The sequence below is a fragment of the Peromyscus maniculatus genome, chromosome 1, assembly GCF_049852395.1.
Source record: "Peromyscus maniculatus bairdii isolate BWxNUB_F1_BW_parent chromosome 1, HU_Pman_BW_mat_3.1, whole genome shotgun sequence".
In the NCBI taxonomy this organism is placed as follows: Eukaryota; Metazoa; Chordata; class Mammalia; order Rodentia; family Cricetidae; genus Peromyscus; species Peromyscus maniculatus.
In genome coordinates this window covers 93,800,756-93,825,555 of record NC_134852.1, presented here as the reverse complement: position 1 = coordinate 93,825,555, position 24,800 = coordinate 93,800,756, and the positions used below count along the sequence as shown (strand labels likewise).

The 24,800-nt window shown below is 46.7% G+C and overlaps 1 protein-coding gene across 5 annotated transcripts in view; it reads right to left on the bottom strand.

The window, feature by feature from the left end:
- Adamtsl3 (ADAMTS like 3) overlaps positions 1-24,800 on the bottom strand; it is a 287,753-nt gene that overhangs the window by 130,746 nt on the left and 132,207 nt on the right. For all 5 annotated transcript variants that reach the window (XR_013042909.1, XR_013042911.1, XM_076546303.1 and 2 more), the window contains exon 7: positions 17,317-17,443. Coding sequence is in view for 3 of the 5 variants with exons in the window: in XM_076546303.1 (XP_076402418.1) it covers positions 17,317-17,443 (127 nt within the window). In the remaining 2 variants the exon portion in view is untranslated. The remainder of the gene's footprint in view (positions 1-17,316; positions 17,444-24,800) is intronic.

Below are 24,800 nucleotides of genomic sequence, written 5' to 3'. Positions count from 1 at the left end.
ACCATAGAAAATGTTTTCCACATTAAAAAAACAAAAAGAGCAAAAAGATTTTAAAAACTAAATACACTGAAGGAAAGGACTGGTCCATGCATGAGTCAAAATATGCTTCAGCACATCTGGTTCATGCAGTGCTGACAGCTTACTTTCTGTACCTACAACTAAAGTGGTGAACAATGGACAAATGCGGCTTATGGTGCAAATGCAGCATCAATATTGAGCCCACGTACAAGATCTACATTTGCTACATTAGTTACTGTATTATTAGTATATTAGTTAGCAAGTTCTACTTATATTAAAAATTTAAGAGAATCAACAGATTAAAACTCAGTAAATAAAAGAAAGTGGGAACATTTTTTTCCTCTACCCATATGTATGTGTGTGTGATGTGAATGTGTATAACCATCTCTGCAAGTGTGGCGACGCCCGCATGTGTACACGGGCACATGGAGACTCAAGGTTGACATCTGGAGTCTTCCTAGGTGGCTCTTTATTCTTTGAGGCAGGGTCTCTCAATCAAGCCTAGAGCTTGCTAGCCAGCTTGCTCCGGGGATTCCCCTTCTGGCCTTGTGATGATGAAATGACAGGTGTGTGACCATAGCAACCTGACACTTACATGGGGTTCGGGGATCCAAGATCTGCTCTTTTTGCTCGAAGGGCAAACACTTAAGTGCTGAACCATCTCCGCAGCTGAAGAAAGACTTTATGTGGCCTGATTGGGCATGTCTCTCTAAGCACTTGTTTGTATGGAAGGCTCACAATGCACCATGCAGGTGTTGGACACACATGCACAGCAAACAGCTGTGACAGAGGGAACTGCTAAATAGCAGACGTGGTTGGGATTGGTGGGTGAAAGCACGCCAACTTTATACTATACATTGTTGATCTATATTGCATATACTCAAACACTTCACCTTTGAAGGGCTGTAGCAGGCCTGAGCTCGGCAACCTGGCATGTCTGACAGGCTTTGTCCTTCCCCTTCCCCTCTCCTTTTCTAAAAACAGTTAGATTACACTCTAAGCTTCCCCCAAAGTCCTTCCCCTTATTTGGCTACTGACGCATTCTGGAGATAAAACACCAAGGCCCAACAATCAAAATCCTTTATTTGTCCAACACGTTCAATCAGCATTTATCAACTCACCCTAGTGCAGACTCCCCCTTTTCTCCTTAAAAACCCACTCCTGCAGAAACATCTGTTGGGGACTGGCGAGATGGCTCAGGAGTCAAGAGCACTGGCTGCTCTTCCAGAGAACCCAGGGTTCAAATCCCACCACTCACATGGTTGCTCACAACTGTCTGTGGCTCCAGTTCCAGGGGATCTGACACCCTCACACAGACATACATGCAGGCAAAACACCAGTGCACATAAAATAAACATATAAATTATTAAAAACCAACACCTGCTTGCTATCTGCCTTTGTCAAGCCTCCCCACCGCCTGTCCCTCTGGAGTAATAGTTCTCCTTTGTGCTGAGAAGCTGGTGTCTGGGTGTGCCCTGTACTGACTCGGGGGGGGGGGGGGGGGAGGGCTGGCGGGGGAGGGTGGAGTCAACCTCCCTTCCAACTCCTGCCTAGAAGGACCCACCAATGTGATCACCCTGTAGTTTCTTAGACTATGATTGCTCACATTGCCTGTTGACTATTTTTGTTTTCTTGTCCAGGACAGTCTTGACTTTATGAACAAACACATAGCAAATTATATATAATGAAAACAGCTTTAAAACATATTTTTGAACACACAAAACAAAAACTTCCTTTGAGTAAAAAACAACCACAACAACAACAAAAAAAAAAAAAAACGCTACTGTAGCAGATCAGTTGGAGTGAATAGTGTCACTACAAATGTAGGCTGTAGTATCTTTGAGAAGTGTGTCACCCCACTGCCACACTGTCATGTGAAGCCGTGCAAGCTGTACCCTGACAGTTTACTCCGGGCAGGGGGTGGAGGGGATGGTTCCTGAGCCTCCCACTGTGCCCTCACAGTGGACTGCAAAGGCAGCCAGAGAGGTTTGGAACAGGGCAGGGGCAGGGGCATCCTAAAAGCGGACCCTTCTGCAGAGCTTGACATCTTCAGATTCTAGGGAAAGTAATTCCACCCTGAAATCCAAGTGCTTCTTCCAAACCAGAATCTTTTGCTTCAGGGACCAGTCTGTCTGTCTCAGTGCCCAGCACATTGAAAAGTTAGCACACAGACACATGGATTAAGGGAACAGAAAAGAAAACACAGAATTAAACCCACACAGCTGCCTGGTTATGTTGTTTGTTTGTTTGGTAAAAATATACATTGGTAAAAAGTGTCTTCAAGAAATGGTTCTGGGGGCTGGAGAGATGGCTCAGAGGTTAAGAGCACCGACTGCTCTTCCAGAGGTCCTGAGTTCAATTCCCAGTAACCACATGGTGGCTCACAACCATCTGTAATGAGATCTGGCACCCTCTTCTGTATACATAATAAATAAATAAATCTTAAAAAAAAAAAAAGAAATGGTTCTGGGAAAACTGGATGCTCTCATGTACCTTCTCATCCCATCTCTCCTCCCTTAAGACCTTGCCCTTCCTCTCTGTTCCCTTTCTACTTTCATCTCTCTCTCTCTCTCTCTCTCTCTCTCTCTCTCTCTCTCTCTCTCTCTCTCTCTCTCTCTCTCTCTTTCACACACACACACACACACACACACACACACACACACACACACACACACACCATTTCATCCTATGTATGAATCACCAGGAAACCTGCTGCAGGTTCCTGTTCACCTTCAGTGATCCGGTCCCAGGTTGGAACCAGAGGACCTGCTTGTCCGGCAGCCCCCAGTGCTGCTGAGGACGCTGTACCGTAACACCCCATGGGGCCTATAGCAAGGGCAAACTCAAGGTTACACAGGGCAGAAGGGGAGGCTTGATGTGATCACAAATGCTGAGCACTGTGTCTTCAGTGACTTGTATCGAGTGCCACAGTCTGGCTCTGAGGGGTGACCACGTATGAACCCTGTGAGGCTGAAGCATTGGGGGGCGGGAGGCAGAGGCCTCAGGTATTGCCTAGAGGACCTAAAGTGCCTTCAGGTGGGGCTGTAAGGGGATGGTTGATGAGTTTCAGAAAAGCCTCTCCGTGCTGAGGAGCAGGCTGTCTCGGAGGCTCTGCTCTGTGGAATGAACAATGGTGAAAAAGCAGAGACAGCCTACGTAAACAATCTCTCAAACACTTGGCAGAAGAGATCAGTAAAGGATTTGGGCGGGAATGGAGACCGGTGTGTTTAAAAGAATTTTCTTGATAGAGTCATAAGAGAAATAAATGATGAAAACACATTTCATATAAACATAAAATTATGCACTCGTATATTTTGATATGCACATGTGTACCTATACGCATACACACATCTTAAAAATTACACTTTCAAGATGGGAGAGACCTGGTCCCGGGAAGCCCTGGTGGGAAAGGGAGGGGAGATAAAGCAGAGGGCCTGAGGGGTGGAGTGAGGTCTCTGAGGAAACGGAGGGGCTGGAGTCCAGAGCCCAGATGGAGGGATTAATTAGCCTTGGAAAGGAAGGCAGCCTGTGCCTCTGCAGCGGGAGGGGCGTGGAGGACTGGAGCAGCTGCAGGGCGAGGTCTCTGCTGATGGTTTCTGGGTTTTATTGGAATTTTTTTTTTCTGATACTCTTTGGAACCTAGAATACAATCACTTTTTATCTCTTCGATTTATTTACATCTTTTTCAGTCCTGGAAACTGAACTGAGGGTCTTCGCATTTGGGGAAATGCGCTCTCATCTACCACTCAGCTAGATCCCCAGTCTTCCTCTTTAGATTCCGAGACAAGCTCTCACTAAGTTACCAGGGCTGGCTTTGAACTCATGCTGTACCCAAGACTAGCTTAGAACTTGCAATCTTCCTGCCTCAGCCTCCCGAGCAGCAGGGATTATTGGACCATGCCATCAGGTCTAGCTTCGCAATCAGGGGTTTCTATACACAGACCATACATAAAGTACATTTCTTCATATAGGCCTGCGTATGTTAGCTTTCTGTCTCTGTAGGGAATACCTGGAGTCAGAACAGCTGTATTTTGGCTTCTGGATTTGGAGGTTCCAGCTCACAGCCCCGTTGTTTGGACCTGTGGTGGGGTACATCGTGGTACTGAGTGCACAGTGGAATGAAACTGCTCAACTCCTGGCAGCTGGGAAGCCGGGAGCGGGAGACCATCCCAGGGTCCCAGCATCCTTTTTGATAGCAGGGCCCAGCACGAGCGAGGCATGTGGTATGTGCCTGTATCTCAGCAACAGTGGAGCTGAACCAGCATGTCAGCCGCAAGTGTGAGGCTAGCCCGGACTACACAGTGAGATTCTGTCTCAAGAAAGGAGGGAAAAAGAAAAAAGCAGATTTGTTGACGTAACTCCTAACCTCCTCCACTAGGCGCCACCTCCTAAAGATGCCTCTCTCTCACAGTAGCTACAGCCAGAGGCTGGTGACCAAGCACAGTGTACTCTGGGAGGGGTGGCGGGGAGCAGTTGAGATTCAAACCATAGTACTGAGGTTTATACACTGCTAGTTGGACAGACGACGTGGTGGCACTTGATTCACAAATTTTAGATCATTCATGGCTATAAAGCACTTGCTTTTGCTGCTTTTTACCTACAAGCTGTTCATTCTGGTTCATTTTGCTTTGTTTCCCAGGGTTTCCTTGTCCTGCCTGTTAGGATGGGCAACTTCTAGGCCTCCTGGCAACCCCCCCTCCCCCCCCCCCCCGGGCCTGGTGCTAGCCTAGAGTTGGGTTGGGCTGAAGCAAGGGCTAGTATTGGAAAAGCAAGAACAGTCTCAGAGAAGTCTCTGGAAACCCCCCACCATGGTGCCCAGACGGAGATGCCAACCAAGGCTGAGGCACCATCAAATCCTACCCATCCCATCGTGGCACCATTCAGTGGCTGAAGTGGGTCCCACCAACCAGAGGCCTCTTCTGTGCTCCAAACCATCATATCGATGGCAAGAAGCCCACATCTGGGAACACTCAGATTTGGAGGTGGTGATGGCGGCCAATGGTTCCTGCGGGACACTGATTATTTTGGAATTCTTCCCGAACCTTCTCATTGAAATTTGTCCTGTGATATCCTTGATCCTGCCAATGGCTGTTCCATCTTCCAGGGCTTTTCTTCTCATTCTTTAGGTGGGATCTGCATCATTTTTACTCTGCAAACTATACAGAGAGGCAATGTAGGGAGGTTATGAACCCAGACTCTGGAGCCCAGCAACATGGGCTGGGACAGCAGCAGCTCGGACTAAACTTGGCGTGCGGCCCAGGGCAAGTTGCTTACCCTCACTGCCTCAATTCCACCTGTGCAATGGTAAGAACATTTGCTCTGAGAGGCTGCCAGACAGTATTTGCAAAAGGTCCCTCAAAGAACCTGGTGGCACTGGAGGCAGGGGGAGGCTGAGCATGCGCGGTGCCCCGGGCGCCACGCTAAGTAACTCAGACAAGTCGCCACGTTTGTTCCAGTGGGAATCTATCTCTGCATCAAAGAACACTGAATTTGTTCACGTTTCAATGTTTTGCCCAACATCATGGCGCTCCTCAACTGGAGACCCAGGGTTTCGACCATAAACTCCAGCCTTAACTCTTCTTCCGAGAACCCAGCTTAGGGTGTGTACCAGTGGGTTGACTATGGATGTTCCTTATGGCATCCTCTTCGATTTTACAGTCACTACACAGACTTAAGATTGAGTTTGCAGCCACTGGTTTACACACACACACACACACACACACACACACACACACACACACACACACACGATTCTCAAACCCAGCTGCTCCCTCTTATTTTTTTTCAGTCTCTAGTTTCCTGTTGTGGATCATGGCTTTGCTAAGTCACAAGAGACACAGGAAACAGACCTGGGTGTGGTGGTGCACACTTATAACCCCAGCATTTTGGAGGCGAGAGGGTCAGGAGTGTAAATCATTCTCAGATACATGAGACTTTGTTGCAAAAAAAAAAAAAGATATATAGGAAAAATATTGTCTTCATAATATTAAGGATTCAATAAGCATCAACTGCAGCTCCCCCCACACTGTAATCTATATCAAATCACTTATTTTCACTAGTAAGTCCTACTGGAACTATGTCAACATATATATCTTTATTATTTCATGTTTTAATAAATATTCCAAGATAACACAAGGGAAAGGTATTCCAAGGACCCTCATGTTAGCAACATCTCCACTTTCCTATACCTGGAGTGTGTGTGTGTGTGTGTGTGTATGTGTGTGTGTGTGTGTGTAACTGTATCTCTGTGTGTATGTAACTGTATCTGTATGTGTGAGAGAGAGAGATCTTTTCTGTTGGTTGGACTTGTTTTTGCTAAGTGCTCTTTTGTTCAAGTGTTTTCATGTTACTTTTCTTTAACCGGGTGCTGGCTGGTCTTGTCAACCTTGGCATAGACCTAGACATCTGGCAAGAGGGACTCTTAATGGAGAAAATGCCTCTGCAAGATAGCCTGTAGGCAAGTCTGTGGAGCATTTTCTTTATTAATGATTGGTGTGGGAGGGGCCAGATCACTGTGGGTGGTGCCATCCTAGAGCAGGTGGTCCTGAGTCATTTTAGAAAGCAGATCCAGAAAGCAAGCGAGGAGCATTCCTCCACGCCCTCTGTATCAGCTCCTGCTTCCAGGTTCCTGCCTTGAGTCTGACTTTCCTCAGTGATGAAGTATGACTTAATAATTGTTAAAATGAAATACACTCCATCCTCCATAAGTGGCTTTTGGTCCTGGTGCTTTATCACAGCAATAGAAACCCTGAGACACCCCTCTTCTATATTTTCTTTCTATTACCTAAATACACACGCACACATACATGCACATGGCTCCCACACACAAACACAACATACATACCATTCAAAGGAATACACGAGTTTCTTTTTTCAGGAAGAATGATATCTGAATAGATACTGGTGTTCATAATAGTTAGACCCCATAAAACTGCAAACAATATGCTTGCCTTTACAAAGCACTAACAGGTATGAAAGTGTTTGTCATCTGAAAGAACATGGTGCTTGGTACTGTACTGACCCCACACGACCACACCATCTGGCATGGCTTAGACTAAAGGTGGCACTCTCTGTCACACTGTGAAGAGCAGAGGCAGACAGCTTTTCAGAACTCCAGTGATGGAATCTGTGTTGAGTTTGGCGCGCTCTCTCTGTGGTGCTGAGGCTGGCTGTGCTGTACCCGAGAGTCAGCATGTGGGCACCCGTATTTTAAAGCTGCCTGCGGGGAGGTTTCCAGGCTCCTTTCCATGAATGGAGAGGGAGAGATGAAGTGAGCCAAGGAGCTAATGCAGGAAAAGGAATAGTAAGAAGCCGAGAGCATCAAAGGGGAGAGGGATACAGCAAGGATTTGATTCCGTGAGAGCAACCAGCCGCAAGCCGGAAATGGATTCCTCGGTACCCTGCCTGGAGCCACACAGCCTCTGGCCGCCGCCCCTGAGCCGAAGGGCAAGCATTGCTGAGTATCTGGCCTCTGTGCCAGTGGGCTCTGAACCTGAAGACATATTTATTTACTGGCTTAAAATGCCTGTACCTCACAAGGGTGAGGCAACCAGCAGTGTGTCTAGCTAGTTAAATGTGAGTTGATGCTTACCTCCATGGCAACCTGAACAGCAGGCAGTAAGCCAGGACTGGGGGCGGGGTCAGGGAGTGGGGGAGCAGTGGTGGGAGGTGTTGGGGGAGGCCGTGATACGTGACATCTACTAAAAAACTCAGATGTTCCACAAAATCCTGCTGTGCCTCTTCTTTTCTGCCTGAATGTGGCATTGAAGAAATGAAGAGTCTGGCAAGAATAAACGCGCATCAGTTGTCTTGAGTGGTGAAAACGGGGCTGAAAAGCAGAAGTGTTAGCCAGAGGTGCGTTAACAATCACCTGGGAAGTCTGGTGGTGTACCTGGTCCCCTGAGTCACCCCCATGAAACTGTAAAATTGTAGGGCAGAGCTGAGGAGTCTAAGAAGGGACAAACTGTGCCGGCATGATTTGCATGCTGGGTAAGGACTCACGAAGCTGGGCTCCCCCCGGGAGAAATAGGGGCAGGTTGGTTGAGGCGGCCATACCCATCTCTGCTTCCATTTCTGTTCCAGCCCCGCAGCTCTAAATCTCGGGTGTGTTTCACCTCGTGCTCACTCAGATGTCCTTTCAGGATAGTTTGGGAGAGTGTCTGAGCACACAGAGCTGAAGCCAAACCGTTCTAGCTACTCATGATTTGTGAGACCTAAAACAAGGTACTCAATTCCATTGAGATAATTTCTCCATTTGTCAACTGGAAAGGCGTGATGGTCATCTACACCTGAGAGCAGCAAATCAGAACATTCAGGGGAAAAAAGAAAAACCCATTGTGCCCAGCACAAAATAAACATGCAACCAGCGGAGGGAGACACCAGCAGCTGCTGCTGCTGCAGCAGCAGCCTGACAACTAGTAGTACTAATTAGACCCAGCACATGGCAGATGTCACGCCTCCTGGGTGACGCTGGGAATTGAGGGGGTTTCATTTCCCTTGGTGCCTTTGAGAATTGCTGCTGCGGGATTGTTGGTCCAAGTGGACTCTTCACATCTGTTCAGGTCAGGACAACATCCCCTCTCTGAGAACGCACCCGGGGCCAGGGGTTGGACTACGTGTGAAGGGGACTGGAGGAGTCACACACCAACAAGGGAGTTCAGTATACGAACAAAAGGCCTAGCTCACAGGTATAGACAGTGGACTGCATGAGTGCAGAAGGAACCGAGGAGATTTCCGGATAGAGGGGCAACTTCACAGCGACTCACTTTGGTGGGGCATAGAAACTTCCCCAGGCTCCTTAAGCCATCTATATGAAACCTTTTCATTAAAATTTTGGAAAACTATTTCATATAATATTTGAAGTCTCCTTTCTCCAACCCCTATTCCATCCCAAATCTATTCTTAAAAACAAGGAATAAGCTACAGTTATATTTTTAAGAATTCCAGCCCTAGAAGACCTCTCAGAACTCCTCTGCGCTAACACAGAGTGTTAGCGCAGATGAAAGAACCAAGCCCCAGCCAGTGAAGCATCTTGCCTGTTGGCAGCCAAGCTGAGGTTATTACAACGCTCTTTGGCATCTAGGCGAAGCCTGTTGCACAACACCATCCAGCACCACTGAAATCATAGCAGGAAGCAGAACCACGCCTGGCTCAGTGTACACACTCATTAGTTCCGTGTTAATTGAGCCCCGCTCCGAGGGGTGCTTGATACTGGCCCAGCATTAGGAATAAAATGGACATCGTAACACACGTGATGCTGACTCTTGCAAAGTCTTACTAGTGTGAGATGCAAGTTAAACACAAAAGAAAGCCAGTGCTTCCTGCCACAAAGGCTAAGCAGGAACTAAACAAAAGAGAAGGGCTGGCTTCTGGCAAATTGTCTGAAGGCCTGACCGGGATGCAGCTCGACCCAAAGAGTGAGAACCAGAGAGCCAAGCTAAGAACCAGAAGAAGCATAGTCCAGGACATGAATGGGTTGGTGCAAGAGAGAATGCACCAAGGTAGAAATGGCCCTTGGCATTCTAGAATCTTCCAGAGCAGTGTGATGGCAACTTAATATTGGAGAGGCAAATGGCAGGAGAACCCTTCTCAACAAGCTCCACATGCCACTTTTCTCTTCTTTCTGTCCATGGGAAGCCGGAGGATACACAGAAACACGCAAGTGAGCCAGGCGAGAACCGACTTGGGATTGCTAGGTCCAAGCAGGTTTCTGTCACATGTTAGGCTCTAGGAGTGGAAGGAGCCATCCCATTAAAAACAGCAATGTCGGGGAGCGGGACAGGGTCGGGGGGCTGGAGAGACAGTTCAATCCTAAAGAACACTGTTGCTTTTTGCACAGAGCTCGGATTCGGTTCCCTGCACCCACATGGTGGCTCACAACCATCCATAATTCTAGTTCCAGGAGATCCAATGCCCTCTTCAGACCACCGCCTCCCCAGGCACTAGGCACACACATGGTACACACATTGGTACACACATACATGCAAGCAGGCAACACACACACACACACACACACACACACACACACACACACACTAATTTTTTAAAAAGTAGCAACAACTTTTGTTCGACTCTTCTTTTTTTTTTCTTTCTTTTCTTTTTTTTTTTTTTTTTTTGGTTTTTCCAGACAGGGTTTCTCTGTGTAGCTTTGAGCCTTTCCTGGAACTCACTCTGTAGACCAGGTTGGCCTCGAACTCACAAAGATCTGCCTGCCTCTGCCTCCCGAGTGCTGGGATTAAAGGCGTGCGCCACCACCGCCCGGCAGTTCGACTCTTCTTTAACAAGCCAGTATCAGAGTATTATTGACAGAATCTTGCCACAGAAAGATGAATGGGGAGGCAGAACGGTGATGAGAAGGGGGAAGAATGAAAACCAATCTGTTCATCTGCTAGCAAATCCTTTTTCTCAGGTTCAGTCTTCCCTCCCGTGGATCATGTTGAATTTGTAGGCTACCTTCAGAAGTGCCCATTAAAGTAGCAACGAGCAGTGTGTGGTGAGGAAAACTCACATGCATTACACTGTGAGACAGCCTAGTGGCCCACCCAGCCTGGGATGTGAGCATCAGGATGCCGAGGGCATGGTTAGCATCACCATGTCCAGACTTAAATGATGAATTGGCGTTCCCGTCTGGCTTTGGGTGCCACAGTATCAATAAACTCAGATAACGCTTGTCAAAATGGATGAAGAGCCCGGAGTAGACAAGCTGGGCTCTTTCCTTCCTCATTGTGTCCTCATGGGGATGAGACTGAATTAGGGGGCAAACACGGAAGTCCCCAAGTGTGTGTCAAGACTCGGATCTCTGTGTTAGCTTCTCTGTTGCAGTTCTTATGGGAACTACCCTGGCTTATTCCACAATATATACATACCTCAAAACGTTGGACTGGGAACTGGAGAGATGACTCAGTGGTTAAGAGCACTGGCTGCTCTTCTTGAGGATCCGGGTTCCATTTCCAGCACCCACATGGCAGCTCACAGCGGTCTGTAACTTCAGTTCCAGGGGATCTGACGCCCTTTTCTGACCTCTGTGTAAACTGCATGTCTGTGGTGCCCAGACATGCATGCAGTCAAAACACCCCATACACATAAAATACTTTTTTAAAATGTAAAAATAACCCATTATTTAAAAACAAACAAGCAAAAGCCATGAATTCCATTGTACCCCACACGTATAGACTTATTAGTCAAATAAAATATTATTCATTTCGATTTTTAAGGTTGATTTTATATTATTTCGTGTGTGTGTGTGTGTGTGTGTGTGTGTGTGTGTGTCCACCTCAGAAGCCAGACCAGGGCTTTGGATCCCCTGGATCTGGATGTACAAACAGTTGTGAGCTTCCAGATGGGGGTGCTGGGAACCAAACTCAGGTCTTCTGCAAGAGCAGCAAGTGTTCTTAACCACTGAGCCTTCTCTCCAACCTCATCCTTTAAAACATTTTACTTAATTATTGTTTTATACTAAAGACCACCAGAGTTTTCTCCTTTGGAACTTGAGTGGCTTCCAGCTTCTTTTCCAACAAGTAAATCTATTTATGACGGTTGTTAGTTCAGTCCCCGCCTGACTCCGAACAGGAAATTGGTGTGTTGTATCTGGATTCGTTTCTGATTTTTCTCATAGCGAAGGCTTTGGCTCCAGGCTCTTACACCTTGTGTCTGCCTTGCTGCGCGATGGAACTGATATCCTGTGTGCAGCCTTCTGCACTTTATCCAGTGCGAGCTTTTGCCAACAGCCTCTCCTAGCCATGTCTTGACTCAAGAAGAGTCCCCGGGAAGAAGGCAGGAATGATTGCTTGGCAAGCCATGGGCTTAGAAGCTCCGTGGACCCTGTAGGCCTCAGGGATGCCGCTCAGGGGAGCCATGGCTTCATTTCCCTCATTTCTTTCACACAAAGTGTGATTAAGGGAAGTGCTTCCATATGGCCTAGGGAACTCCCAGCCAAACTGGCTTCAGCTGGCCAGTTTCAGAGCCACGGCAGACAGGATGGGGCCACCAAGAGAAAGAGTCAAGACCAGGAAGCACCATACTTTCACATAAGCACGCTACCTTTAGCCTTAGCCTTGGCACATGGGCTTCCAAGTGAATGAAATGCCAGCATTCACCACATCACTCATTCCTTGGTGCGAAGGGTCTGCCTGAGCACTCCGGCTCTCCTTTTTGCACAGAAATTGAACAAAAACATTTGATCCTTTTGGGATTCTTAACTAGCGGCATCCTTGGTGGGCAGGAAGATCTCCAGGGCTTGCGGGCCAGCCAGTCTGGCAGCAAAATGGCAAGCTCCATGTTCAGTGAGAGACCCTGTCACAAGAGAACAAGGAAGGGGAGGAGGAGGCAGGACTTTTGAATTCCACCCCTGGCTTCAGCATACACCGACCCAGGTGGGTGTCTGTGCCTGCACACACATGTCCAAGTACACACACATCACATACACAAACAAAAGGAAACAGAGAAGAAAAGAAAAACCAGAATGACAAATTTGGGGCTTATACGTCCACACAGATTTTCCTGGAGAGAAAACACTTTGAAGAGAACTTTTCCTTAGTTCTTTGGGAATTTCATACATTATATTTTGATCATATTCACCCCTCTGCCAACTCCTCCCAGGCCCACCCACTCATACCCACCCAACTTTGTACCTTTGTTTCTCCTTAAGCAGTAAACGATTTCAACAGATTCTTGTAAGGATATATACCCTGAAAGCTGACGGTCGATGAGAGGAGAGGGGAGAGAAAGAAGTGAGCAAAGGCAGGAAGGAGGACAAGAGGGAGAGAGGAAAGAAAGGATGGAGGGAGAGGCAGGGAGATCTAGACCTAGAGGGAGAGAAGGGGAGAGGAGAGGGAGGACCTCATCAACAGTGAGAAAATGGGGACTGTGGAGCTGGCTCAGTCAGTGAAATGTTTGCCACACAAGTATGAGAACCCTAGTTCAGATGCCCAGAACCCAGACCGGGCATAGTGGCCCACGCCAGTATTCTCAGCACTTCGGAGATACAGATAGGCACATCCTGGGGGCCATTGGCCGGCCAGCCTAGATGAACTGGTGAGACCCAGGTTCACTGAGAGACCCCCTCTCAAACACTAAAAACAGTCAAGGAAGACACTTGATGATATCCTCTGGCCTCCACACACACGTGCACATAGTTGGAGGTACACAGGAATATGTACACCCACTGCACACACGTACAAAGAATGATGCGTAGGCAGGCAGGCATCTACATCTAACACCACACTCCCTCCAGGTCCCTTCCCATTTTAGTACCTTTTGTCCACACTTTCTTTTCTTTTTTTTTTTTTTTTTTGGTTTTTCGAGACAGGGTTTCTCTGTGTAGCTTTGCGCCTTTTCCTGGAACTCACTTGGTAGCCCAGGCTGGCCTCGAACTCACAGAGATCCACCTGGCTCTGCCTCCCGAGTGCTGGGATTAAAGGCGTGCGCCACCACCGCCCGGCTTGTCCACACTTTCTACAAAATAACAACCAGACAAATGGTTTCAGGACACAGTTCCACTGGCTTCTGGTTCCATTCGAATGTCCTTGGTGTCTAATTTCTTTTGGACTGTGCTAGAAATGGAGTCTTCTCTGGTGGATTTCCAAACCTTTAAGGGCCAGCCCCCACTCTAGGTGCTCCCAGCCCACCGAGCCGAACCGCCCATTGTGTTAGCGCCCCCACCCAGGAGCCGCGCTAAGTCAACCCTTCACGGCACAGCCCGTCTCTTTGAACTGCCTGATCTGGGTCCTTCCTCCCCTTCTGCTTTCTCCTCCAGTCCATTCTTGTGTGATCCTTCCCAAACATCAGTCAGCAGCTCTCTTAAAAACCTCCCTTAACCTATTTTCTAGAATTCATTTTGTGAGACATTTCTTAACATCCCTTGTCTTTAATGGGTTTCGACAACCTCAAAGCTGGAATGTAAGAGACCTAGTGAAATGACATCATACATCTGAAGAGAACTTGGATAATCCTAAAGTATTATGTTGTCTTGGTACCAGTGATAATGATGGGTGGGATGCTTAGTGCCTGGTTCCTATCCTTTCAAAAGCAAGAGTGTCACATGCTACAGTTCTGGTCAGTGGCAAAGAAGTCCTAAGGGATGACTTCTCTTTCTGAGTAAAGGACACAGAATTGAAAGCAAGTCTCTACTACCAGCTCTCTTTATCTGAGAGGTGGATGTGATGTCTAACCATTCAATTCTGTAGCCATGAAGACAAAGTCATAATCACAGGATGTGGAGAGAGAAGAGCTGGAGTCCTAGAAGACATCACAGAGCAGGAGAGAGCAGCTGCCCAGCCTTGGCCACCAGTCCAGACTTCTTCTCAGAGGACACATATACCTCTGCAGTTTCTAACCTGGGTTTCATGAGATTTGGAACATGTGCACTTCTGTTGGCACACCGGCTGTCAGTCACCTACTTCATGAAGGCCATAGAATGGAACCTCCATCAATTCACACTTCCCAGCCTTACTGGGCTCTCATCATGATCCCTGTATCTTTTTACTATCATTAGTGAGTTCCATCTCCTTTCCCCCTAGTGCATACATCTCACTGTCCTTATTCTCAGTAACCAACTCTTTCACCTAGTGAAGAGCAGATCAGAGCCAAGAGCATGGAACACATGTCATTTTTCCATCATGTTCTCCAGCTGTGCCTTGAATTTATCCCCTCCTTCCCTTGGGAAACCCCTCTACCCGTTCTCATCTTCTCTTCCCTCATCAGCTCACTGAGGTCAAGCTTGTGTATCTGAAGTTCACTCTAGTGAATACTACAGATCATCTTCAAACTGCCAGAATGGGGGAGGGGCGGCAATCCTGGATTCCAGCCGTCTTCACAAGAGCATTAGACTTCCTTGAGATGACCCATTCCTGTGGCTTCTGTGACTCTTGCTAAGTTCTGTGTACACCACCCATTCCTCTTCTCTGATTAAATGTTGGAGTTCCCCAGGTGCAATCCATGGCTTTTTCATGTTCCACGTGCTCTCTTTGGGTGGACATTCACAACCGAGTCCCATGATGGGCTGGCATGTTTCTAACCACCCTCCAGCCACAAACGAAACACACTCAACAGCTGTTGGAAAACATCAGAAGGGTGCAAAGGGGTGGAATATCCAGAGAGCCAAGATTCTCAAGAGAAGGAAAACCCAGGGAGATGGGCTCTTACCCTCAATAGATGCCTCCTTTCCAAGGATGCCTAATCTCAGAAGAAGAGCAGGTGAACATAACAAACTGCCTGAGATGAAAATGATGCTTTGTCCTGTGTCTCTTACTGTAGCATTTACTCAAAGAACTTCAAACTCTGATCCTGGAATTCCTCCTCCTCAATATCTTTCCAAGCATCGCATCCTCACCATCTCCTGCCACACTCCTTCATACGAAGGTTCTTGGGTTTAAAAGGACTTTCCTATTCAAACTCCCTGCTTCCAGGTTGTCCTTGAAGGTGATCTGAGTTCTCCCAAGTCACTCCACTGTCTAAATTGTTTTGATGACTCCATCTGACGCAAGATATAAACCACGCTGATGACAGCTTGTGTGGTTGACTCCTGAACACCACTGTCTCATCTACTTCTCAATGGACACTCAGCCTGGAGTAGCAGATGAGCAGGACCACAATGACACCCTGCTTGTTTGGTGTGATGGAGCATGCCTAGAATTCTAGCACTCAGGAGGTTTCCAAAGGGCCAGCCTGGGCTGCATGGCCAGACCCTGTTTCAAAAACAAAAACGAAAACGAAAACACACACACACACACACAGCACACACACACACACACACACACACACACACACACACGAAAAATCCGACAAGTAAAATGGCAAGTTTTTCTCCAGTGTTATACCACACATGGAATTCATATTTCCTCTTGGAAGATTTTGTCCACCTGTCCTCCCTAATTCTTGTCCTCCCTGCTCCCCCTCCCCCTTGCTTCCCATCCCCCCTGCTTCCTGTCCCCCTGCTTCTTGTCCTCCATGCTTCCTGTCCCCCCCTACTTCACTTCCCCCTGCTTCCTCCCCCCCACTTCCTGTCCCCCCTGCTTCCTTTCCTCCCTGCTTCCTGTCCTATCCCCCCTCCTGTCCTCCCTGCTTCTTGTACCCCTTCTTTTTCTCTTTCTCTTCCACCCCCTTCCATTCCCGCCCTCCTTAGCCAAGGAATAAGTAAGATCCCAACTTTATACAACAACCAGACACAAAAATGAATACAAGATTTAAAGATAGACAACACTAAACAATAAAAACGGGGCACTAGAGAAATGGCCCAGTGGTTAGGATCACTCGCTGCCCTTGCAGGAGACCTGTGTTCAGCTCCCGGGGTCCACATGGCACCTCACAAATGTTTGTAACCCTACTTCCAACGGATCTCATGCTCCCTCTGACTTCTATGGCTCTGGCACACACGTGTTACACGTACATACATTCGGGCACATATATGCATAAAATATAAATAAACATTTCAAAAATGGAAAGGTAGAAAACAAAACCACAGAAGCAGTGAGGGAAAACTTGCACGGATATTCTCTCTTCTTCACCGTCACAAGTCCTGCCAGAGCGCCAGCTTCAACCTGCAGCTGATTTATTTTAAATGAAGGTCCATTGGCACATAGCTACACTGGTTTGTTTGTGGGTGCTTTTATAGGACAATGGTTTTGAGTGGCCAGGACAGAGATGCTGCGTGCTGCAAATATTGACTGGCTGGCCATTAATACATACACTTGACCCCCAAAATTAAAGAGAAATCCTGCTGAAATGAGAAGACAAAGCAGCTGAATAAATACGGCTTCAAAAGCATTGCTTCCTCAACACACGCAAAAATAAAAGCCACACAACAAGCAGACAACCACGTTTGAAATAGGTGTGACACACAAAAGCTTAGCCTTCCTGATACACCAAGTTTACAACATCGAAAGTTAAGAAATGCTAAGGCAGATGGATGACTTCGCTAGAAAACCAAAAGTGAAAAATAAAATAAATATTACGTCATTTTCTGTCTCGTTAACAACCAAAAAAAGTCAAATAAAATGAAAATTTGACCCCAGTTTACCAGAAAAAATATTTTAGGCTATTTAATAATTGACTACCAAATATTTTTAAAACATCAAAATTTTGTAATGACGATAGCTCGAAAAATTGGGGAACCTTTAAAGAGTTGGTAGAAATGGATTTTATGTGCCCTTTTAAAACAGAAAATTGAAAAATAATGATTTTTAAAAAGAAAGCAATTTGACTTCTGAAGAGTAGCCGAAGTCAATTCCGTCCAGACAAGGTCAGCATTAGGAATGCCTGTTCTGGTAGGAAGGGAACACAGAACTGGCTTTCCAAACTTACTTTTCTCCGGAGCCAGGTGCACCTTGGCCTGGCCCCGCACCAGCCTGCAGGTGGAGCCGTCCCCTGCACAGACTCCGCAGTTGTCTTCCTTGGCCGTACTTCCCAGCTGCCTGTCACAGCCCACGACCTGTGTGGGAAAGAGGGGCACGGCGTCACTTAGGGAGTTACCTTGCCTCAGCTTCTAGGCTGGCTGTCTTTATGCGGACACTGTCTTGTAAATGTCACTGATGGGATGTCTTGAGTCTGAGATCATTTATGTGACCCTTACACAAGGCCCACCCGTGGTTGCAGCTGTCTCTCTGCACCTTGCTCTCCTTTAGTCATATTTCAGATATCTGTGTGCCTATAAGAGACATTTCTTGTCCCCTTTTCTCTCTGACCCCCTCGCCTTCCCTTGAGATAGTGGCCTTGAATTGGCTGTGTAGCTGAGGATGACAATGAGTACCCGGTCCTTCAGCCTCCACCGCCCAAGGGCTGACAGTGCAGGCCTGCTTCAGCACATCTGGTTCAGGCAGTGCTTACAGTGCAGGCCTGCTTCAGCACATCTGGTTCATACAGTGCTGACAGTGTAGGCCTGCTTCAGCACATCTGGTTCAGGCAGTGCTGACAGTGTAGGCCTGCTTCAGCACATCTGGTTCAGGCAGTGCTGACAGTGTAGGCCTGCTTCAGCACATCTGGTTCAGGCAGTACTGACAGTGTAGGCCTGCTTCAGCACATCTGGTTCAGGCAGTGCTGACAGTGCAGGTCTGCTTCAGCACATCTGGTTCAGGCAGTGCTGACAGTGCAGGCCTGCTTCAGCACATCTGGTTCATACAGTACTGACAGTGCAGGCCTGCTTCAGCACATCTGGTTCATACAGTGCTGACAGTGTAGGCCTGCTTCAGCACATCTGGTTCATACAGTACTGACAGTGCAGGCCTGCTTCAGCACATCTGGTTCATACAGTACTGACAGTGCAGGCCTGCTTCAGCACATCTGGTTCATACAGTGCTTACAGTGCAGGCCTGCTTCAGCACATCTGGTTCATACAGTGCTGACAGTGCAGGCCTGCTTCAGCACATCTGGTTCAGGCAGTGCTGACAGTGCAGGCCTGCTTCAGCACATCTGGTTCATACAGTGCTGACAGTGCAGGCCTGCTTCAGCACATCTGGTTCATACAGTGCTGACAGTGTAGGCCTGCTTCAGCACATCTGGTTCATACAGTACTGACAGTGCAGGCCTGCTTCAGCACATCTGGTTTAGGCAGTGCTGACAGTGCAGGCCTGCTTCAGCACATCTGGTTCAGGCAGTGCTGAGCACCAAGCTCTGATGCTGGGCAAGCACTGTATCAACTGGGCTACATCCCCAGCTCCCCTTCCTACCCCTCCTTTCTCTCCAACCCTACCTTTTCCCCAGACTCTCATTTCTTGCACCTGATGTCTATGGCCTGAGGCCCACGGCATCTCTGTACATCTGCTTCAACACGAAGAAATCCAGATCAATCCTACATCTGTACAGTTGCGTCTCCATTTCTTTCTCACCAGCTGCTCTTATACCTATGTTGCCACCTCCATATAACTATATCCACATGTCCACAAATGATCTTAAAGAGAAAAGCTAGGAGCTATGTCCCAGATGAACCATGCTTGACTGTTATCTTTCAGTTTGGTGTGTTACTATGCCTGTGGGGTGTGTTAGATTGACATCCTCCTTACAGGAGAAGGGTTGTGTGTTTCATATTTCTTTTCATTTTCACAAATAGGACTTTTGCATAAAGTGTGTCCAGTGATATTAACCAGTCTAGTAGTTTATCTCTACTTCCCACAGTCACTCAACTTTATACATAGGCCTGGCATTGAAGTGCGGGGACTTTGGAGACAGACGGCCATGACAAACCCTGACTCACCCACCACATCTTTCCAAATACAGGATGCTGGGCGATTTAGACTCTCAGAGTCTCATTTTCCTCAACAGTAAAGCAGAGATAAGGATGCCAATGTGTGTTTCGCAAATGGTCTAGCAAGGGTTAAAGGATAAATGTTTTGCTAGGAGCGGTACAGTGATGGGGCGATTCTAGAGAGTTCTGAAAGGGGGTCAGTCTGACTGTTTCTCTTCCTTGTTCATCTTGGACTCCAGGAGCTGGTATGCCACAGCTGGCAGAGACGTCAAATCACGCTGTACTCCAGGTGCTGAAGGGAAAAGCGGAACTGGAGGGAGTTCAAACCACATCTATAGGCGAGGCTTTCCAAAACGTTGGTGTTGAAGGGAAGGAGAAAGACGGAATGAAAGCTTCAGAGCAAGACAGGAAGCGTTCCAGGGCAATGAGGGAATAGCTGGGCTTTGAGATGTTTTCAGTCTCACCCCAGGATGTCGGGAGGGAAGGGTCTACACTGGCTCTGTGTAATCACAAACAGTGAAAGCTACAGCCTTCGGCATTATTTACCTCCATGGGAGAAAGTCTCAATGCTGGACTCCCTGGTGGGAAAACTGCAGTGGGTATTAAATTATTAGGTGAGCAGCTGGATTAAATAACCTTTGTAGCCTTTCCATCCTGATGACTTTAAAGACAATATTGGCAATATCCAATTTTTTTTTTTAATTTGTGTGTGTGCATGTATGTCACTGTATGAGTCCAGGAGCACACACACCAGGGGACAGATGTGACAGCCAGAGGACAACATTGGGTGTTGGCTCTTGCCTTCCTTAGCTGGCCCATGAACTCCCAGGAATCCTCCTATTCCTGCCTCCTCAGAGCTGAGATTATAGATCCAAGCAGCCGAATCCAGCTTTATGTAAGTTCTAAGGATCCAAACTCAGGTCCGTGTGCTTACGTGGCAGTCGCTTCACCCACAGCCCTGTAACAGGGGGCTGAGTCTGACTGTAGGCTCACCATATGTCTGGCATGGTGCCACAAATGCTGCCCCTGCTCCCTCAAGGTCTTCTCTGCAACAATCTCGTGACCTTCTATCTGTGAGACCTTTTATCTCCGTCTTACAAATAAGGAGCCATGGGACATGGCTGAAGCTGAATGACTTGTCCCCATGAAACAGACAGCACGCAGCATCAGTGATAGTTCTAAGCCGGGGTTCTCAACCTTCCTAATGCTGCAGCCCTTTAATACAGATCCTCACGGTGTGCTGACCCCCAGCCATACAATTATTTCATTGCTACTTCATAACTGTAATTTTGCTACTGTTGCGAACGGTGATGTAAAAATCTGATACGCAGGATATTTGAGATGCGAGCCTCCCAAGGGGTCGAGACCCACAGGTTGAGAACCACTGCTCAAAAGCAGAACCCCATCAGTGTGCCACCACACCTTCATGCACCTTTGCTCTCAGCAGAAAGACAACGAGGATCCCGGTTACAGAGGACTTTATATGAATATTTACAAGCACATGTGGAACCGCTTAAGGGTGATTGATTCTGGAAACACGCTTGCATGGTTGGGACCGGACCAGTGAGTAACTGTGTTCGTGAAACTTTCCCCATGGGAAATAATTCCGCCATGAAATTATAGACACCATCTTCCTGGGCCAAGCTCTGTCCTCACATGTCGCTGTCCCTGAGCGCTTTGCATTTCATGAGGATGAGAGTCACCCTCTCTCTGCTCATCCAGGAAGGGCGTGTGCTGAAAAGCTAGGATGGGCTTATTTTGAAGAGTGTTTGGGGCCTCGCAAAATCTTGGGCAATCGAATCCCTCCCCAGCACTTGTATTTGCTTCCTAATTTTTTTTTAAAGTTAAAATTCATCCAAATCTTACAGCCAAACAAAGCATGTGAAAACATCACAGAAAAATGATATTTGAAAAGGTCTGATTGCCCTGTGATTCATCAAGTGCAAGGCAGAGCTGACCTTGAAATTGAAGCAGACTGAACACAGGCTTGCTAGATCCTCCACAGAGAACAATAAGCAACTCCTAAAACATTATCTGAAGTGTTTTCAACTTCTGTGACATCTCCTAATGTCAAGATCCCTAATTACAGTGATTCATAAGCTACTAACTGATAAACCCATCAGGCATATTAACATCAATTAAATTATCCTTTTCTCTAATGCCAAGCATAAAAGCATAAATCAATAAGACAAGATTCTTATCTTATAGCACAGTTAATGGGACAAGTTAAAAGTTGCAAGACACAGGATAACATAAACACAGATTTAAATATATGAGCAGTGGTTTTTGGAAGACATATTCATTTATAAACAGAACTTCGGCAAAGACTATTGCAAAGTTCAGGCGACTGGAGTTTAAATAAGCGCCATTAATCCAAATTAAGCAAAATGTGAATTTTTCCAGATAAATCAAATTTAATCCTTCAAGAACCAAACCATTTTTTGAATGAACTTCTTGCTTGATACCTCTGAAAACTGGATCTTGAGAGAAAATCTGAAACTGAGCTGGTGCCTAACTAGAAGCTTTATGCCTACAGATAGTGTTCGTGGTCCTGGAAGGTATTCTGTACACTACTGGAGAAAAAGAAGTAATCGTCAATAGCACACAGCTACAACCCCGGGGACCCACAACAGCAACCTGTCTGCCAGATACACGGGTGCAACTGTGGCACAAAGGTTATGCGAGTCATCAGCCAGGTGTTTTAGAGTGAATTAAAGCCTGCTCCATGAGATGGAACCCATGTCTGGAAATGCTGCAATGGCCAAGAACCTAAGACTATTGGTCATGGGCCCTGGGGGAAATCCTACGACTATTATTCTGCTAAAGGAACATAAAATGACTCCTAATGACATCACTGTCTCACTGGACTTTCATCGGAGATTCCTCTTGCATGGAAATGAACAGAGATCCATAACTGGACAATGTGCAATGAATGAGAGACTTTGGAACACTCAATCCTACATGAAATGTCTTCACCAAACCCCTCCTCTCAAGGCTCCGGGATCCATCTGTGCAGAACAGGAGGTAGAAATGTTGAATGAGTAAGCGCCAGGGATGCTGGATGACTCCAAGGAAATAGTGTCACCAAGATACAAACAGGACAGATGCACACAGGAGCTCACAGAGACTGTGGCAGCACACGGAAGTCCCACACAGGGTCAAACCAGACAAAGTCCCAGCATGGAGAAGGGGAAAGGGACGCAGTCCCACCCCTAACCAAGAAGCTATGTGCGATTGGTACCTGCTGGGAAAGGGAAATCAGTTTTCTCCACTGGAGTATCACCGGGTATATCCACCACACTCCAGGGCAGGCCTCATCCTCGGGAGCTGTTGGCCAACATAAAATGGACTCTATGCTTTTCATGGGCCTTTTATTTCATTTTGTTTCATTCTCTCTCCCACAGCTAATTTTTTCTTGTCTTCTTGTCATGTTTTGTTTTCATTTGGGGGAGAGAGAGAGAGAGAGAGTGAGAGAGAGAGAGAGAGAGAGAGAGAGAGAGAGAGGGAGGGAGGGAGGGAGGGAGGGAGGGAGGGAGGGAGAGGGAGAGGGAGAGGGGGAGAGGGAGAGGGAGAGGGAGAGGAGAGAGAGAGAGAGAGAGAGAGAGAGAGAGAGAGAGAGAGAGAGAGAGAGAGGGAGAGCATAAAGCTGCTCAGAGCATAAAGCTGGGTTGGTAGGGAGGTGGGAAGGATCTGGGAAGAGTTACAGATGGGAAAATATGATCAAAATAAACTGTATGAAAAATTTTTTAAGATTATGAAAAACTGGAAAAACAAACAAACAAGCAAGTCATGGTGGTCATGGGAGACACTCTTAAGTATTCCAATTCTCCTCTCAATCCATGCAAGGACTATAGCTCCTCAGTTTCATTAGAAGTGACCTGTTGTTACTGTGGTTGACCAGAGAAATGTGAGCCCAGCTGGCTTGTGTCAGTTCTGCTAAAAAAGGCTTAAGTGTCAATATGAGAATCTCATGGTCTCTCTGTCTACTGTAGCCATACTAAAAGTGTGAGGTTAAGATAAAGTCTCCCTCAGCCTGGATCCCTGCAACATTCCAGGAGCAGAAATCCTGATGACTTACATTGGCAAGTGGCATTGGCAAGAAGCAGTATTTGATTGCTTTAAGCACTGACCTCAGATGGTTGTTGGTTTCTGCAGGAAAAAAACTAGCCCATATTACATAGGGGTGCAATCCAGCCATTCACACCCAAAACAAAGTCGGGGAGATTTTTTTTAAGAACTGGAAGTTCCATGTTCAAATCCAGATCTCTAAATTTTCTTCCCAAGGAAAACAAACAAATAAAACTTCTAAAATGCTTATATTTCCATTACCTTTTCAGTGTAATTTAAAAAAAAAAGATGGAGGAAGCTACAAAGCTGAGCATAATTTAGTCGTACATGAGAAAATTGGAAAAGTCAGGGACTTCATGGTGGGAAAACTGTAGACAGTATTAAATTATTGCAGGAGTAGCAAAATCCAATGACTTCTGTGAACTTTCACCCTGAGTGTGTATTTTCCAGGTCACACTCTGACCAGGCCTGAGCAGTCTCTCTGTAGGGCTGTGTGTGTGACATGCATGTCTTTGAGTTTGAATCCATGCTCCTGAGCTATCTGTTTACACCTACTGTATCGACCGGCCTTATCCGAACACATCCCATTTTCAATGAAACTGTAACATTACAAATAGCCAGACAAATACCATTAACTGCTGAGCAAGGCAGGTGGGCACCTTTGGGAGAAAAATGTCTGCATTAAGCATCCCTGGGCTGTCTTTTCTTTTTGTTTCATCTTAGAGTACAGAAAACCTTACAGAGACTGAGGCAAGATCAGCCAAGCACTCCAGCTTATTCTTCTAAGCAACCTAGAGTGAACTTGACTTGCTCTAATACTGGACTGAGCATGCCTCCAAACATTCCTGTCCACCATCTTTCTTTTCTGGACATATGTGCTATGACCATGAACTTAGCAGGACCAGAAATGTGTCTATCATCTTTCTTTCTTGAAATATAACCTTAAATTGAGCATGCTCAACACACACAGCTTAAACTGAGCACATCCTAGCTATGAACATTCATCTGAGTGTTTGTGTACCCTTAACATTCAAAACGTTTTGACGTCTTGAGATCCCCACAGTATTTGGAGTGGGACCTCCTCAGAGGTGGTTGGATCACAAGGGTAGAACCCACTAGAATGGAATAGTTTGTGCTCTTGGAAAACAGACCTGGGAGTAGGCTCCCATTAAACAATATTGTTTCCAGTGCTTAGATCTGGACTTCCAGCCTTTGGAACTGTGAGAAGCATGTTTCTGTTGTTTATTAAATCCACTCTGGAGCATTTTGTTATAGCTCATACAAACAGAGACACTCTGGGAAATGACCTCCCCTGAATGCCCATTTTCCTTATAAACAAAGTGTGTAGTCTCCATTCAGGTAGGAAGGTTACTGTACCTGCTTCTTCAGATGTTGCTGAGCTAGTGAGTAAGGTGTTTAGATAATGCCTGATCCCCAGAAGACACCCAGTGTCACTCGCTATTTTTATGATAAATTTTGTTGTATATATTTATAACAAATTATTTTTTATTTTAAAAAAGTTATTTTGTGTGCATGTTTT